The sequence below is a fragment of the Mustela nigripes genome, chromosome 8 (assembly GCF_022355385.1).
Source record: "Mustela nigripes isolate SB6536 chromosome 8, MUSNIG.SB6536, whole genome shotgun sequence".
NCBI lineage: Eukaryota > Metazoa > Chordata > Mammalia > Carnivora > Mustelidae > Mustela > Mustela nigripes.
This window is the reverse complement of record NC_081564.1, coordinates 28,011,085-28,029,606: the sequence shown is the minus strand read 5'-3', so window position 1 is coordinate 28,029,606 and position 18,522 is coordinate 28,011,085. Positions and strand designations below refer to the sequence as shown.

The 18,522-nt window shown below is 52.5% G+C and overlaps 1 protein-coding gene across 1 annotated transcript in view; it reads right to left on the bottom strand.

Annotated features, from left to right (window-relative positions):
• The window catches only part of HIC2 (HIC ZBTB transcriptional repressor 2), a 32,906-nt gene that overhangs the window by 7,346 nt on the left and 7,038 nt on the right, over window positions 1–18,522 (bottom strand). The window contains exon 2 of the mRNA XM_059409009.1: window positions 1,163–1,260. Coding sequence (XP_059264992.1) covers window positions 1,163–1,188 — 26 coding nt within the window. The 5' untranslated portion in view covers window positions 1,189–1,260. The remainder of the gene's footprint in view (window positions 1–1,162; window positions 1,261–18,522) is intronic.

Below are 18,522 nucleotides of genomic sequence, written 5' to 3'. Positions count from 1 at the left end.
CAGACACTGTGGTCCAGCCGCAGTCCCTTACCAGTGTCTGCTTCCATCCCAAGCGCCTCACCCCCCAGGAGGGCCCTGAACATCCCAGTCCGGGTCTCTAGATGCTGAGCAGAAAAGCAGGCCTGACCAAGCCCCTGGCACCACCGGGCCCCTGGGAAAGGCAGCCAGCTGGCCTTGCCAGACCAGCACAGACACTAACTGACGTCATTAATAAACAGAGAGGCCTCTGACCCCCACGGGAACTGTACAGGTGGGCTTTGTAACAGCATGCACGTGGGTCACTGAGAGTGGGGTGCTCTGACCAGGCACCCACCCAAATGAGCAGCGGGACCTGAGGCACAAAGGTGTGGCTCCCTACTCCCTCCAGCCCCTCAGGGGACATGTACCCTCCCAAAGGCAACTCTGTGCTATGCAGCTGCCAAGGGTGCTTTCATGTCATCTGGCTCAGGGCTCAATCTCTGAAAGTGACTGCTCAGAGCCTTGCCCCACTGGGACCCCTCTGCCACTACCAGTGTACCCAGTCCAGTCCTGCCTCCCTTGGGGCAGTCTAGAGAGATCACAACCCTCGCTGCCTTCCTGTAACACAAACACTTCCCATGACCTGCTGCCCCATGCCTGCCCTTATTTGCAAAGACAGAGGAAAACCCTAATACTCACATACACCCCAAAGGCACCCTCAGAACTCACTGTGAACACACATGAGTAGACACAGCTGCAAGTTAGCTCTCAGCGCCTGATGCTAGATAGTGGGCTCAGAGGCTAGATAAAGCCTGGGTCCTGAGGGAACCTACCCTCTGCTGTTCCCTGCCCCTCAGCCAGCCAGGCAGGACAAAGAGTCGGATGCAGTTTCCACACTGGATGGGACACCCAGCCTCGGGGAAATGCAGTGTCAGCCCCACCAGCACTCAGGATACCTGGTACTCCCAAGCTGGCAAGAGGACAAGCCAAGGGCAGGAGGTCCCATTCTCCAAGAGCCTGTGAGCCACAGCAGCCCCTCCTCTGCAGGCTGAGGGCCATGGGCCCCAGCCTCCCCTCCACGCTATCCAACACTGTGTGCACACAAAGAACCAGGCTGAGAACTGCAGGGCTGAGGGCAGCCGAGCTAGCCCTCCCCCAAGCTCCCCCCTCCCTCCATCCTGCCAGTTCCCCCTACCCAGCCTACCGGAGTGCCAGGGGCCCAGAAACCATGTGAGCAGCAGCCAGCGGGGGTGGCCTCCTTGAGCGCGTGGCCTCCCTGGGGGTGCATCAATGCCTGGTCACCTGTGGAGGAGAAGATGGGACAGAGTCACCCAGACAGACAAGGGAGGGTAGGAGGGACAGCGAAGGGAAGGCACTTGGTGGTCCTAGAGCCCTCACTCCCAGGAAGATCTGGGGTCTCTGTGGCTGGGACACCAGGGGCAACAAGGCAGGGGACAGCAGCCCCAGTACCCAGCAACAGTCAGGCCCAGTGGCAGGGAAGGTCACAGATCTGGAGAGCTTAGCAGGGCTGACACTGTCCTCCCACCCAGGAGACTTAGGGCACTCTAAGGGCTACCTAGGCCTGTAGGGGAGCTGGTGGCAGGAACGGAATTCCTGGCAGGCAGGCATGGTGGCAGGAGGCCTGGGCAAGGCCCTTCTCAGGCTGGCTACATTTACATAACAAAAGGTGAAAATTGGAGGCACTAGTGCAATAGGCTATTTATAAGAACCAGTCTCAACCGCTTCTGGCTCTCCTGCCTCCTTCCCTTCCTGATCTGCTCCCGCCACCCCCTCCCTGCCCAGAGGGCCCAGCCCCCTCCTGCCTGGCCCAGTCTGACCACATGGTCTCCCCTCACAGGAGTTTCTGCAGGCCAGGCCTTTCAATACCAGCCCGCCAAAGCTGCTGGCAGCTGCCGCCAGATGCGAAGGGTCTCCTTCTGCCCCCTACCCACCCCAGAGACACAGGCTCCAGAGAGGGGGATCCTGAGGTTCTGGCTTTTTGCACCCCACTCTAGCCTGGGCTCCCTTGGAATGGAGCCAAGGGTGGGGGCAGAGGCCTCCAGCAGCCTGGAGCCCATCCCTGCCTGCCCTTCCCCCACCCCCAGGGCCAGGGAGGCTCAGCAGGTCCCTCAGGAATGTGACCAGACCCGGGGTGCGGGGTGGCTGGGAGGCCTCAGTTCCAGCCTGCCAGCTGTCTCTCTGGCCCCCTAGCACAGCTCTCTTCTCCTGGGGCGGCTGGAGGGTATGGGGAAGTGAGGAGGGGGAGAATGGTTGGTCCAGGTCCATCCCCCTCATGACCCAGATGGCAGCAAAACCAGCCCTGTTGGTCCAGAGGCCTGAGAGCATCTGCGTCTGCATTTAATGAAGGCCCGGATCCCTTGCCTATGTAGAGAGTCTGGGCTCTCCTGCCAGGTGACACCAGAGGTAGCGAGGTGGCCAGCAGGACAGAATAGAACTCAGGCTAAGAAGGGGTGGGAGGCAGAGACCACCTTAGCATTGGTGAGAGCAACCCTGAAAAATGAACAGGGAGCCACAGTGATGCATTTGAGCCGACCAGATGCCCGCCACACGGCCCTGTGCCCCCTTGCCCACTCCCACCAGATCTCAGGGCAACCCAATCCCTGCCGGGGCACAGCATCCACACAGTGGCCCCTGGTTTAGCCCATACCAGACCCTGCAGATAGGATTACCTGCCTTCATCAGAGATCAGGCCCACAACCACTGACCACCATGGAAAGCTAGAGCAGAATAGGACTCGGGGGCTTCCACAGGTTCCCACTGCTTCAGCCTTGCCACCCACTTCACCAGCCACTGGAAGGCAGGGTGACTAACCAAGATCTCCCAAACTGGATCAGACAGCCTGGGGCCCAGTTTCCCCAGAGGGACTCCATAGGACAGGGCAGAGGGGCCTTCCAGGTGCCCTCCACGGGAGGGGCCACAGCAGGGCTGCCTGCTGGGAGTTCACAGTCAGCAGGATGCCACCATACCTGCCTCCCACCCCAGGCCAGGCCACGCATGGACGACCCCTGCCACATTCTATAAGTCACAAAATGTTAACCTCACCATAGGTGTGGGGGCGCCCCACTGCTGCGAGGCCAACACCCCTACAAAACATTGCTCTTTTCTTCCCAGAAGAGTTAACAGCAGGGAATCCTCTGCCCTAAAGCTCAACACCGCGTATAGGAGCAAAAGAAGCCAATGCCTGAGAGGCCACAGCCCCAGGGAAGGAGGCAGGGTGTCCGGTAACTAGAAATTGGACTGTGGGGGCTGGCCCCATAAGCTGGCAGCACAGTGCCCCACTGGGTACAGGGGCTTGGTGCTCAGTCCTGGCAGGAGCCCAAAGGCTGGGATAAGGACACCGCCTGGCACCAGCTCCTGGCACCCAGCAGCCCCCTGGCAGCAGGCCCAGGCAGCGTGCCTATCAGCCCCGAGGATCCACACCCAGCTGAGAACCGTTGCGCACTGGAGCGCTGGCTCCAAGGAGCCCAGGATCTAGGACAAGGGGATCATCAGGTCCTCCTCTGAGGCAGAGACCTAGCCCATGGCGGGTGTGTGTGTGTGTGTGTGTGTGTGTAAGACTCTAGCTAGGTTGATCCCAGGGAAAGGCAGCAGGAACCCAGTCCCTGGGGAAGGCCAGCTCCAGCTTCTTGTGAACACAGAAGTTAGAGAGAATGAACAGACAGACCTGGCTCTAACACCTGGATTCTCTTCCCAGGTCCTTGTTTACAAAATGGTCTACCTACCCAGCTGGGCTGTTACACAGAGAACCACACAGGTCTCTGCTGAATTCTCATGTCCTTCTCTCCCTCTCCAAGTCCCTGCCACAGAAAAGCCAAAGGTGCGTCCCCCGCAACACACACTCTGAGGGTGAGGGCAGGTCCAGGACCCAGACATCCCAGACTTTTAAGACACACACCCACCAGGCGAAGGCCAGGCCCACAGAGCTGAGCCAGGAGAGCTGGCCGAGCTCCCTGCACCTGTCTACCTCCTCAACTATAGGCATGAAAGGCCTGACCAGGCAATGCCATCCTATGTAAAGAAATATCTTGGCAGCACAAACACCCAATCAATAAATGAGATTATCACTGAGAGTGTGGCGTAGAAGTACAGGAAACCTATAAGTTTCTGTAATATTCAGAATTAAAAATAATCTTGTATTACTTTTAAAATCCTGGGGGAAAAAAGTAGAACTGATGCAAAAATATGGTTAAATCTCAAAATTGTAATATTAAGTGAAGAAAACCTTACACTCAAGAGTAGAGATGCACAATTCTATTCATTTGAAGCTCCAGAAAAGGCTGAACTAGTCCATGGTAGACAAAATTAGGAGACCCTGTAGAGGATGAGGTGAACACTGTTTGGGAAGGAGCATGAGGAACTTTCTGGGCTGCACATGACTCGATTATCTTGGTAGGAGTCTGGGTTACAGAGGATGTCTCACTGGTCAAAATTCAAGGGGTTACCTGAAATTTGGGTACCAAGTTGCATATAAATTTTACCTCATATTGAAAAAAATTCCAACAAGATAAAGAACAGTGGTTTCCACAAGATATGCCCTTCTCAGCAGCTCCCGACCAGCTAACGCTCACGTAGCCTGGAAGAAACTCTCAAGGACAGAGTGGTCTCAACAGAACAAATCTGTGTCCCTCCTGGTTCCATGCTGGCTTGACAGCCCTTGTGGGTCTTCAACAGGTAGTCAAAGCCCAAGGCCAAGGATACTCCTAAGATGACTCCACCCTCTCCCCCCAAAACACCCCAGCCAAAAAGCCAATGAGGGTGGCAGAGGCACGGACCCGTGGCCTCCTAGAACAGTGCCCTGTAAGGAGCCACACTTGCCCATGATCCCAGGCAGTCTACAAAGCTTCAAGGGCTCATGGGAAGGCTAGAATGGGGCCAACCTCCATGCCCCTTTTCCTAGCATCCCACAAAAAGCAAAGCATGCTCTGGCCCAGCCTTTTAAACACCATGAGAGGAGGTTTTAAAACCAAAGTGATCTTTGGGGTGGGTGGCTCAGTCAGTTGGGCATCTGACTCTTGACTTCTGCTCAGGTCATGATCTCAGGGTCATAAGATCAAGCTAGTCAGTCTCCATGCCACACTTGGCATGAAGACTGCTTAAGATTCTTTCACTCTCTTGTCCTTCAGCTCGCTTGTGTGTGCTCTTCCCGCCACCAAAACAAATAAATAAAATCTTAAAAAAAATAGAGTTACATAAAATTAAAGTGATCTTTGCTTAAGCAGAGCACCCAGGAGAACAACTCCAACCACCTATCTGATGGGAACTGCCCCGACTTAGTGTGGACAGCTACTGTATCCAGAGCCTGGGCTCCAGGAGGCCTGGGCATTCAAAACTGCTCTGTTCCAGGGTACCTGGCTGGCTCAGTGGGAAGAGTAGGGAACTACTGAGCTCAGGGTCGTGAGTTCAAGCCCCACACTGGGTGTAGAGATTACTTAAAAATCAAGGGGAAGAAAAAAAAGATAACTGTTCTGCTCATTCAACCTCCAGGGGTGCCCTCTGGTGACCAGACTGACAGCCTCACCTCTATGGGGCCTGCATCCTTCCTGGAAACAGAGTAGCATGCTCCACCCCCCACGATCCCACCCCACACCCAGGAGCCAAACCCAAGGTGTGGTGGCACAGGGTGAGCTCCTGACCCTCCCGAGCAGTATGCTCCAGAAAAAATGCTGTCCTTTCTACCCCATGTCTAGCCTCCTACAAGCAGGAACAAGTACCCCTCCCCACTCAAGAGGCAACTGTGGGCACCTTAACTGAAAGGCCTCCCAATATCACAAAACTTCTCCACCTCCCTCCCAACCAGAAGGGTGGGCCCTAGAAAGGTGAAGGACAGATAATGGGGGCCCACCTGCCTCCCTTCCCTGGGCCAGCTTCTTTACCCAGATCTCCTAGAAATTTCTGCTATCCCACCTCCCTCTGGTGGCCCTCTCTCACTGTCTTGAGCAGGACTTCCCACAGGAGTCTTGGAGCTATGTGGGGGGCCCATTCCAAAGCATCCAACAGGACCTTATCTCCTTCAGGACCTCCTCTGAAGAAATGGTGACACAGGAATCTTGGGCTACCCATCACCCAGCCAGAGCTCCACTGCCAGGTGGGAGACACGAAGCATGCCAAACGGAGGGGTAGTGCTGGGCAAGGTACAGCCAACCACAAGACAGCTTCCAGATCCACAGGGGTTCAGCTCTTCTGTGTCAGAGAGGGTCCTAAACATGCTGGCTACTGTGCCCCCAAGCCTGAACCTGAGGTCAGCATGGGCCCTTAGTCACAGCTGACCTGAATGGTCACCTGGTACTCCAGGTATGGCCCTAACAAGTACCTCTTCCTTGAAGGCCTGGCCCCACCCAAGCTGCAAAAGAACAGCTTGAGGGCATGGCGGAGACAACCTGGAAGGTACAAGCAGGATCCAGAAGAGCCCGAGGCCCAGAGCCCAAGACCCAGCCCCCAAGCCACCAACCAGCCCTGTGTGGCCGGAATCCAAGAACTGCATTCTCCTGGCTCAATGGCCTGGAGTCCTATTGTACATCCCTCCTCTCTCTCTCTCTTTTTTTAAAAGAGAAAGTGGGGAGTGGGGGAGAGAGAGAATCTCAAGCACACTACCTGCTGATCATAGAGCCCGGGGTTGGGGCTCCATCTCACGACCCTGAGAGCACCACCTGAACTGAAGTAAAGAATCAGCTGCTCAACCAACTGAGCCACCCAGGCGCTCCCCTCTGTCTGTCTTCTCTGTATTCCTCCACCAAGTCTATCCATCCCATTCCCTTGGGAGCCTCTCTCCCCTTTACCCACCCACCCAGGCAGCACCACACCCTGCCTCAGTCCACCCTCTGGGGAAGACAGGTGTTATCTCCACATCCAGGGACAGATAAGCACTGGGGGTTAAGGAGCTTGCACAAGGTCACAAGAGCAAGCAGGCAGCAGAATGAGGACTCAAAGCCTGGTCCAAAGCTGATGTCAGACCCTCGTTACCCCATGGACCACACACCTCCCATTCCTTGGCAGGGACAGAGACACCACTTAGAGAAGCACAACCCTCCATGCGTCAGAAAGAGGGTCTTGGTCTCCAGCTCCACCCTCATCTACCCCTGCCCACCACCACCCACCTGCCCATCACAGCAGGGCCCCAGGCGGCTGCGTTCTCCTGACCTCAGTGCATAAGGTCACCCCAGTTCCTTCATCGCCTGAGACTACTGAGAAGCTTGGGGCTTCAAGTGACAAGGTGTCCCCCACCTCCGGCAGGCAGGCTGCTCTGGGTGCCCAGGCTGTGCCTGCTGTTCCTCTGAGAACACCCCTGGCCTCCATGACCTCTCTGGCCTGTCCCTCCAGGCACTGGCTGATGGTGGGTGGGACTCAGTGCTCTGGGCAAGCCCAGCCGCGTAATCTAGCCCAGACCTGGATGCCAGCCAGCAGCTCCTGGCTCTTCTCCCAGACCATCCTCCTGGAAAGCAACAGGCTCTCCGAATGCCAGGAGCCCAGCCCTCCCTCCAACGCAGCTTCTACGAAATAAACATTTGGGTTCCACTCAGTGCACTGGTGATATAATCATCAGGGACCCAGCACTGGCATCCTTCTCCGTCCCTCAGGCTGGCCCTGCTGCTCACCCATCGGCTCCCTCTGAACAGCAAGGGAAGGTGTATCCACCCCAGCCGGACTCTGAGACTGTCCTGAAATTGCTTCAGGCCCCACAGAAGACCCCATGCTGCCCATTATGGGCCAGGGTTGACCACCTTCATCTTGTGCAACTCCCATCTGAGGGGTGGGCCAGCTCATGGGTAACCCAGCACCATGAGAAAGGGCTGGTACGAGGAGAACCCTGGCAGGAAGCCGAACACTGCACAGCCTGCAAACCTTGCTTCTCCAGGGCGGCCTTGGGTCTTCTCCCTCCCATCACTCCTGGCTTTGGAGCCAACCAGAAGCAAAGCCAAGATGGCCTTGGGGGCCTGTAACTGGACTGGGTTACCTGGCACCAGATAAGGCACAAGGCAGGGTGCCACCAGAGGGCGAGGTCTTGCAAGTGTACCCGGCCAGGCCAAGCCATAAATGCCACTGGGGAGAGGCAGGTGAGCGCTAAAGGGGAACAGCAGTTTAAGATTATGATTATTACAGGGGCACCTGCATGGCACAATGGTTAAGTGTCTGCCTTCAGCTAGGGTCATGATCCCAGGATTCCGGGATCGAACCCCACGTCGGGGTCCCTGCTCAGGGGGAGGCCTGCTTCTCCCTCTCCCATTTCCCCTGCTTGTGTTCCCTCTCTGTCTCTCTCTTTCGCTCTATCAAATAAATAAATAAACTATTTTTTTTTAAAAAATTATGATTATTATTACAAAAACTATGCTCACTTCCAGACTCTCCCCCACACTGCCCTCTTCTTGGGAAGGGCCTGAGCTACTGGTGAGGGGCTATCTGGAAACAACAGGGCAGGAGCCTGGAGGCAAGGAAGCACCCACGGGGTGCTCTCCCAACAGGAGAGCAGAGCAGGGGACATCTGCCATTCCCATCAGGCAAGGAACCAGGGAAAACCCAGAAGCTACTTCAGTCAGGAGGAAGAGAGGCCCCAGCCCTGAGCCCTAGTTCCCCGAGGTCTGGCTCATCACAGGGCACGGCCCACGGACCAGCAGCTACAGCAGCCCCACCCTGGCTCTTGCAGGAAGCACAGCTGCCCAGGCCTCACTCCAGACCTCAAACCAGAACTGGCATCCTAATCTCACGGACTCGCATGCACATTGAGGTCTGGGAAGCGCTAAGGTGGGTTCTAAGTTCTCTACTGCCTCAAGAGCCCAATGCTCTCCAAGCAGTAAACGCTCAGCCACTGGGTGTTAAGAGGTAGATAGCGCCCAAAGGGAAGGCATCTTTTCCCAGATAAATGAGCCCAGAGTGATTAATAAAAACGATGGACCTCGGGAGCACCTGGATGGCTTAGTCGGTTGAGCACTCAACTTCAGCTCATGTCACAATCTCAGGATCCTGGGACAGCCCCATGTAGGCTCCCCATTCAGTGGGGTGTCTGCTTCTCCCTCTGCCCCTCTCCCCACTTGTGATGCATGCACACTCTTTCTCTCAAATAAATAAAATCTTTTAAACAACAACAAAGTAAATAAAATAAAAACAACCAACAACGGTGGACCTAGAATGTGAGACAGAGGTGGAGCCTGGTTACCAGGCATCTGCAGAGACAGGAGGTGGCCAAAGGCAGGGGGCGCTGGGTTTGCGAGGCAGGCAGAGCCCTCAAGGGAGGAGACAAGCAGCACGGCACAGTGGTAAAGAGGTGGAAATTCCACCTGCAAGGAGCTAAAAGGGCACCTGGAAAGCCTGGGTAACTCGCTGCAAGAGACTATCACAGCATCTCACCTGCCCCGGGGGACACCCTTCAGATGAGATAATGAAGTCCCAGAGGCAGAGAGAGGAGTCACCGCTGAGTCACAGTGCTATAACTGCCCGCCCATGGCTCCTGTAAAGAAACTCCAACTCCACAATTTCAAAATCAATCCTAGCAATTAACAATTTCTTATGCCAACTAAGGACTCTTAAAAGAATTAAAGCAAAACAAAACTAACCCAAACTCCTACCATCTTCTATCACTGTGATGTCATACAAAAAATATTTCATGACCAAAAACCAGGAAGAGGGGCATCAGGATGGCGCAATCAGTTAAACATCTTGACTCCTGATTTTGGCTCAGGTTGTGATCTCAGGGTCGGCGAGGCTCCCATGTCCGGCTCCAGACTCAGCACAGAGTCTGCTTAAGATTCTCTCCCTCTCGCTCTGCTCCTCCCTGCCTCGTGCTGGTGGGCGCATGCTTTCTCTCTCAAACATAAACAAATAAATCTTAAGGGGTTTTGTTTTGTTTTTACTTATTTCAGAGAGAGAGAGAGAGGGGCAGAGGGAAAAGCAAACTCCCTGGTGAGCAGGGAGCTCCATATGGGCCCCAATCCCAGGACACTGGGATCATAACCTGAGCTGAAGGCAGAAGCTTAAGTGACTGAGCCAACCAGTCGTCCCTAAACAAATATTTTAAGAAAGCAAGGGGCAGGAAGAAACACCTCCCAATGTAGGGCAGTCCTTCCCAAGAAAGGGCAGACAACCCTTCACCCACATGGCTGCTGCAGGCCAGTCAGAATTCTCAAGGCAAGCCGGCAAGAAACATTGCCCTGCCCCATGACACAACTTGACCCTCCTGGCCAGGGTAACAGCGACAGCACCCAAAAGGGGAATTAGAGAAAAACAAAACCTGATGCCAGACAGTAGAGATGAAGCTTCAATTAGCTGGCCGAAAACTAATAGAATATTTCCCAAGGAGGAAAGAGAAAGGTAATATTTTAGAATGAAAACATGCAAACCTTGTGGTCCAGAAAACACACTCCAAGGTACACCAAAACCCACGCAAGCATGTGCACAGCAGCCCTGCTCAGAGGAGCCCAACACCTACCAGACAGGGGAGAGCTGAAGGTACTGAGGCTGTTAGCCAGCCATGAGCACGACTGACCATCTGCACAGGACCATACAAATGTGCCTTTTATAGGTTAAAAATAGCTAATTTTGTTGGCAAGGTCACATAGTTAGATTTACACGCACGTAGACAAGTCTCCTGAGCATACTGCTGACCAAAGAAGCCAGGCCCAAAAGACTATGTGATGTGATTCCAATCATGTAAGTTGGAAAGCAGGCAGCACAAGTCCAAGGGCGAGGGAGGAGAGGGGGAAGACAGGGTGACTTAATGGACTCACAAGGGGGGCCTGGGGTTGTATTTCTCATTCTGGACACTGGTTACACAAGTATGTCCATCTGTAAAGAACCCACAACTGCACGAATTGCCTCTGTACGATGTACCTGAATATGATACAGGGCACAGAAACATTCAGGATGGGTAGCAGGGCCCAGTCTTGGTCCTCATTAGCAAGTAGACCCAGGTCAGGAAATAATCTCCCTGAACCACCAACTAATAATAATAATCACATGACAAGAAGCAGAGCACTGGGGCACCTGAGTGGCTCTGTGGGTTAAGTCTCTGCCTTAGGCTCAGGTCATGATCTCAGAGTCCTGGGATGGAGTCCCACATCAGGCTCTCTGCTCAGCAGGGGGCCTGCTCCGCCCCCCCCACCTCTGCCTACTTGTGCTCTCTGTCAAATGAACTCTTAAAAAAAAAAAAAAAAAGCACTGACAGAACAAAATGGCCACACCCAGAATGGAATGTCCATCTTGGAACAGAGAACTCTGCAGACCAGGCAGGAACCTATAGAACACCTAGAAACCACCATAAAAATCAGTGTCTCAGGGAGCCTGGGTGACTTAGTCGGTTGAGCGTCTGCCTTCAGTTCCAGTCATGATCTCGGGGTCCTGGGATTGAGCCCTGCAGGGAGCCTGTTTCTCCCTCTGCTGCTCCCCCTGCTTGTTCTCTGTGTCAAATAAATAAATCATCTTAAAAAAAAAAAAATCAGTGTCTGGAACCCAAAACAACAACAACCTGCTAGCTGGTACTTCTACAGAGAGAAGCTCCAGTATCAAGCAAGCCCAGAAGAGAAGAGAAAATTCAGAGTGGCAGGTGAGGTACAAACAGGATACATTTCCACCAATGCCTGAGCGGGTCCCAGAGCAGCCAGCTGGGCACGTCAAAGGAAGGAAGCCAAGGAGAAACCAGAAGAGGTCATCCGGAATAGGAGGTCTAAGGGGGCTGCTGCACCAAGGGACAAGCCCCCTTGGCTCCAGTGAGATCAAACCCCCCCAACTCTCAAACAAATGACTCAAGGAACTATAGCCAAAGATCAAAGATGAAAAAAGAAAAAAAAATGTCGAGTAGAAACATTATAGGCACCCAGTTGTTTTCAAGAAGCCATTTTTAGGGGCGCCTGGGTGGCTCAGTGGGTTAAAGCCTCTGCCTTCGGCTCAGGTCATGATCCCAGGGTCCTCGGATCGAGCCCCACATCAGAGAGCCCGCTTCCTCCTCTCTCTCCCTGCCTCTCTGCCTACTTGTAATCTCTGTCAAATAAATAAAATCTTTAAAAAAAAAAAAAAGCCATTTTTAAGGATAAAATTAGGTAACTTCCATAGAAAACCTCACCCTCTATGCCCCCTGTGTCTAAAAAGCCTCCAGGTGTGGCATCTCACAGAAGAGGTCTCATGTGCCCAGCAGGTATCTTGAAGGGTCTAACAGAGGAGAAGTCAACAGCTCAAAAAGGGAACCAGAGAGAGATCCACTCGGACTTGAGGAAAACACTCCGTGTCCCTCTACTTTTCAAATGGAGTCTCAGTGGTACTGAGAAGACTATATAGCATTACGAAACCAGCTTCAGAGACAGAAAACAAACTGAACAGGCATGTATCCGTCTGGAGAAGTGGAGCCGGCCGTGTGGTGAAAACAGGGCTACTCAGGAGCCAACAAAGACCCTCCCCTGAAAACTCCCAAACCCCCACTAGCAGGCTGGACCATGAAATGAAGGACAGCACCACCCTGGACCACTCGAACAGGATGGCAGAAACCACAGCTATCCCCAGCACTTCAATGAATCTCAAAATAGAGATTAGTGGCTGATTCTGAGAGCACAAAGGGCAGACTTGGCCAAACCTGGCCAAACCTGGCCAAACCCGGCCAAACCCGGCCAAACCCGGCCAAACCCGGCCAAACCCAGCCACCTGTTGTTCAAGGATCCTGACAAGCCCAGGGAGGTGACAAAGAAAAGCTAGGGAATGGTTAACTCTCAATTCAGAAGAGTAATGATTCCTGGAGGGAGGCAGGGAACTAGGGAGCAGCACAAGTGGGTGTCCAGGGGCCACTTTTTTTTTTTTTTTTTTAAGATTTTACTTATTTATTTGACAGAGAGAGAGATCACAAGTAGGCAGAGAGGCAGGCAGAGAGAACAGGAGAAGCAGGCTCCCCGCTGAGCAGAGAGCCCGATATGGAGCTCGATCCCAGGACCCTGAGATCATGACCCGAGAAGAAGGCAAAGGCCTAACCCACTGAGCCACCCAGGCGCCCCCAGGGGCCACTTCTTACATGGGTGGGGGAAGCCGAGGCACATGTTGCCCACTGCATCTGCATGTGTGTACAGGTAATTTATACTCTCTCGTAACCATGTTTGTAAATAACCCAGAGCACAATTTTCAAGTCAACCGAGGAAGCCGGCATGCTTTGTGCAGGAGCCCCAAGAAAACAGGGAGCGGTGCCAGAGACTAAAGCTGTGTGACACTCACCTGAGCATCCCTCACATCCCTTGACCCAGAGACACGCCCCCCCCCCCCCCAACACTGCAGGGCCAGCCACACAGCTAGGCAAACATGACAGCAAGATGCCAAGAAGGGCTTCAGAGGGTTCAGTCCCACGGGAGAAGCCCAGAAACTATCATTCTGTCCCAGTAAGTAGAAAGCAACAGAAAGGCCTCCACGCCTGGCCTCCCAGGAGGGAAATCCCAGGAACCTTCCAAAGGACTAGAGGGGAGAAAGGGCAGTTATCGCCACTCTAAGGGAAAATACTGAAGTCTAGCACACATCTCCCCTCTGCAGCCTCTGCTCCAATTCAGACTCCAATCAACCCTGAGTTATCTTTCTCAAACACTGGTCTCATCCAGTCACTCCCCTGCTTAAAGCTTTCAATGCATTCCCGATGCCTGGATAAAGTCCACACTCTAGCCCGGCCTGCATGGTGCTCCTGCAGAAAATCTGGTCCACCATCACAACCGAGTCCCCCTCCCCTGCAAAGCAAGCCCTGCATTTCTCCCAGGACCCCATGTCAGCACCAGCTGCCCAGCTGCTTCCCTCTGTGCACTTCCCCTCTGCCTCAGCCCACAGCGACCCCCAACCAGGCTCCCAAGGTGAAGGACTGTGTGTCCCACCAGCCCACAGCCACAGTGGCACTGGGCATAGAACAGGCCCTGTACATGGTCTATTCAGGTGAGCAAATGCCAGCCAGGCAGGAGCAGTGCAAAGAGAGGGATAATACGTGAGAGAAGCAGGTGGTGAAGACGGGGTCATGACAAGGAAGAAGGCTGCCCAGCACTCTCCCCTCAAGCACTTTGAAACTGTTGATCACTTTCTTCCAACTTAGGGTGCCCAACAAACTTTCATGCGGTTTATATAGCCCATGTTACTGTTCTATTTAGCACATTAGACAACCTGGTAATTAAAACAGTAACTTGACTTAAAACAGCAGTAAGAAACCCATGTTGGCGGTGCCTGACTGGCTCAGACAGTAGAGCATGTGACTCCTGATCTCAGGGTTGTGAGTTAGAACCCCAAGCTGGGTGTAGAGATCACTTAAAAAATTAAACACACACACACACACAAATTAAAAACAGGGTGCCTGGGTGGCTCAGTCAGTTAGGCGTCCAACTTCATTTCAGCTCAGGTCATGGTCTCAGAATCCCACATCTGCTCTCTGCTCAGCAGAAGTCTGCTTCTCTCTCTCCCTCCCCAGCTCATGCTCTCACCCTCACTCTTTTTTACGATTTTATTTATTTATTTGACAGAGAAAGGGCGAGAGAGGGAACACAGCAGGGGTAGTGGGAGAGGAAGAAGCAGGCTTCCTGTTGAGCAGGGAGACCAATCCTAGGCTCAATACCAGGGCCCTGGAATCATGACCGAAGGCAAAAGCAGATGCTTAACAACTTAGCACCCCAAATAAATGAATTCTTAAAAAAAAAAAAAAAAAATTAGAGGGACGCCTGGGTGGCTCAGTAGGTTAAGCCTCTGCCTTCAGCTCAGGTCATGATCTCAGGATCCTGGGATTGAGCCCGGCATCGGGCACTCTGCTTGGCATAGAGCCTGCATCCCCCCTCTCTCTGCCTGCTTGTGAGCTCTGTTAAATAAATAAATAAAATATTTAAATAAACCTAGAAACAAAAAAAAACAACAAAAAACATTAACATACCATTTTTTATGGGGGGGAAAATCCCAAAATTAAAAAAATTAATGAGGAGAGTTTTACATTTTTGCATTTATTTTTTTTTCTTTTATTTATTTAATTGACAGAGAGACAGCTAGAGAGGGAATAGAAGCAGGGGGAGGGGGAGAGGGAGAAGCAGGCCCCCCATGGAGCAGGGAGCCGAATGTGGGGCTTGATCCCAGGACTCTGGGATGGTGACCTGAGCTGAAGGCAGATGGTTAATGACTGAGCCATCCAGGAACCCATTTTACATTTTAAATCTCTTTAACATCTAGCTTAATAGAAGTGGCTAGATTCTCTCAGTTGCTTTTTTGTTTTGTTTTTTTGTTTTGTTTTGTTTTTAAAGATTTATCTGTCAGAGAGAGAAAGCATGCACAAGCAGGGGGACAGGAGGCAGAGAGAAAAGCAGACTCCTCGCCAACCAGAGAGCCCAATGCGGAACTCAATCCCAGGACTCTGGGACCATAACTCGAAATGAAAGCAGACTTAACCGACTGAGCCACCCAGGCGTCCCAGAAGTGGCTAGATTCCCGTAACTGTTTCTACACTTCGTCTATTAGGATATGTGGTTTTGATTCAAGTCTCTAAGGAAGTGTATCTTTACATAGAAGAGAGGAGTATTTTTTTTTCAAGATTTTGTTTATTTATTAGACAAAGATCACAAGTAGGCAGAGAGGCAGGCAGAGAGAGAGAGGAAGGGAAGCAGGCTCCCCACGGAGCAGAGAGCCCAATTCGGGGCTTGATCCCAGGACCCCGGGATCATGACCTGAGCTGAAGGCAGAGGCTTTAAACCACTGAGCCACCCAGGTGCCCCAGAAGAGAGAAGTATTACCCAGGTGCCCCAGAAGAGAGAAGTATTTTAATAATCCTTTCAGTTAAGTGTGGCCCTTTTTCACTGACATTTCACTGAAATTCAACAAGTGGTGGTCTTAAAAAAGTTACAACGGAGGGATGCCTGGTTAGCTCCATCGGTTAAATGTTGCCTTCGGCTTAGGTCATGATCTCAGGGTCCTGGGATCCAGTTCCCATCAGGCCCCAAGCTAAACAGGGAGTCTGCTTCTCTCTCCCCTTCTGCATCCCGCCCCCACCCCCACCACTCATGCTTGGTCTCTCTCGAACAGATTTTTAAAATCTAAAAATAAACAAACAAACAAACAATTTGCAATAGAGAGTCTGAAATCGTATCCATGACTATCTTACATTAAGTTACGCAAAAATCCACTGGTCTAGGCTGCACTCCTAACCATGCAAGGTTGTGCAACATCAAGCACTGGTCATCTGGAAAATTTTGGTTCACTGAGTTGATCAGATCTTCCAAATGTCATCACTTTTCATTACAGGACACCAAAAAACTCCATGTGTTAGTATCACCGCTGATCTTATCAGTGAAGGCTAAGTCAGGCTCACAGTGATGGAGCGGAGTTTTCCAAAACTCATCTTCCCGTGAGGGTTCTAGCACCAGCAACACACACTGTCAGTTGTTTTTCCTTGAAGCAGCAAAGCTCACCACCTGCATCTGAGAAAATGTCTGGGCAAATTCTCCAAGTCTGAATAACCACACCTTGTCTGTCAGTCGTTCTTTTAACTGAAAACAGTGTTTCGTGAGAAAAAGCAGCTAGTTCAGAATAGAGCCCAAGCAGATGTGAAGGGCTTTCTGGAGACAATGGTTCTGCTTCAAGTGAGCCATGCATACTCCCCCATTTTGTCACTAATACTAAAAAGACATGTACCCCAGGGTCTAGATTTACTCCTCAGTAATCTGTACTGCCTCCCTAGGATGCTCAGTAACACTGGCCCTCTCTGTCTAAACACCACCAGTGGAGAACACAACTCTGGGTGATGTGTACCACCACCATGGCTTTGCACAGAACAAAGGCCAGTCACTTCTAAGTACTATTAAAAGGGTCTTGGGGACCCCAGAGGTCTGCAAATCACTCTGCAAACAGCTGATATGCACTAGCTCAAATATTTCTAACAACCCATTTTATAGGCAAGGAAAATGAGGCAGAGATGCATTCTTCCCAAAATCACACTTGTTCACCAGCAGCAGGACTAACAGAAACTCTGGAAAGACCTCCGAAGGCCTGCTTACTCAGAGCTAGCAACGCTCTGGGAACAAGCTGGGCCTCTGTACGCTGTGGGCCCCCGGAGTGCTGGCCCTGCAGAGGTGGTGAGAGGGGGAGGTGGGGGAGGGGTGCTGCAGGAAGCAGGATGTGCAAGCTCGCTGCCTGCTGGGAGCATGAAGTCAAAGTCCCCTCCTGCCCAAAGCAGCTAAGCCAGCCCTGCTGCCCTTATCAGCATCAACACATGCATGGAATGTGGGACTTTGGAAACAGTCCTCTCCCCTGCCTGCACCCCTCTGGCGCTCAGGTTCACCTACCACAGCCAAAGGACAACCCAACTCACCTGCACCTCGTGTTCAACCCACCTCCACCTAGAGCCTAGTGGCAGTTGAGAAAGGCACCTGGGTGGGGTGGCCCAGAGCACCTGATGCGGCTATGCCTTGGACCCTCTCCTCATCGCCAAGATCACCAATCTATCAAGAAACAGCCTAACCCTAGGAGGCCGCCCTGCCCAGTCCCAAGCACCTCTCATTTGCCTGCACAGTGAGAATACCAAGAGAAGGAAAGGATCCCTGTTCTGAGTTCCCAGGAACCCCCAGACCATCACCCTCACAGATCCTCTGAAAAGTGGTCAACAAAAGCTCAAGTTTATAGTCCAACATGCCAGAAAGGAAGAAGTTGGCAATAGAAGGCTAAGGATGACCCCGAGAGTCCTGACCCCCTGACCACCTCCAGACCCTACCTGGAGAAGGGTGGGGAACGGACCTGCTCACCAGGCCTGTAGTGGTCCCTCCCCATTTTACCAGGAACTCCTGCCCAGCTCCAGGCTTTGTCCAAGACAGCCATACTGGTGCCCCACTCAAAATGAAAACTTTGACTGTCCATAGGCTCCAGCACAGCTCAGAGGAAGGAGCCCACGCATACGTGTTTGAGGCTGCCACACACGTGTGGCTGTTTAATTTACTCTTAGAACGTCTAACAGGGACGCCTGGGTGGCTTAGTCGGTTGGGCATCTGCCTTTTTTTTTTTTTTTAGTTTTTTATTTATTTTTTTGACAGACAGAGGTCACAAGTACACAGAGAGGCAGGCAGGGGTTGGGGGGAGCAGGCTCCCTGCTGAGCAGAGAGCCCGATGTGGGGCTCCATCCCAGAACCCTGAGATCATGACCTGAGCTGAAGGCTGAGGCTTAACCCACTGAGCCACCCAGGCGCCCCAGCATCTGCACAGTGAGAATACTAAGAGAAGGAAAGGAGCCCAGTTCTGAGTTCCCAGGAACTCAGGTCCTGGGAACTGGGGTCCTGGGATCAAGGACCACGCTGGGCTCCTTTCTCAGCAGAGAGTCAGTTTAAGGATTCTCTCTCCTGGGGTGCCTGGGCGGGTTAAAGCCTCTGCCTTGGGGAGCCTGGGTGGCTCAGCTGGTTAAAGCCTCTGCCTTCAGCTCAGGTCATGATCCCAGAGTCCTGGGATCAAGCCCCACATCAGGCTCTCTGCTCAGCAGGGAGCCTGCTTCCTCCTCTTTCTGTCTGCCTCTCTGACTACTTGTGATCTCTGTCTGCCAAATAAATAAAATCTTTAAAAATAAATAAATAAATAAAGATTAAAAAAAAAAAAAAAAAA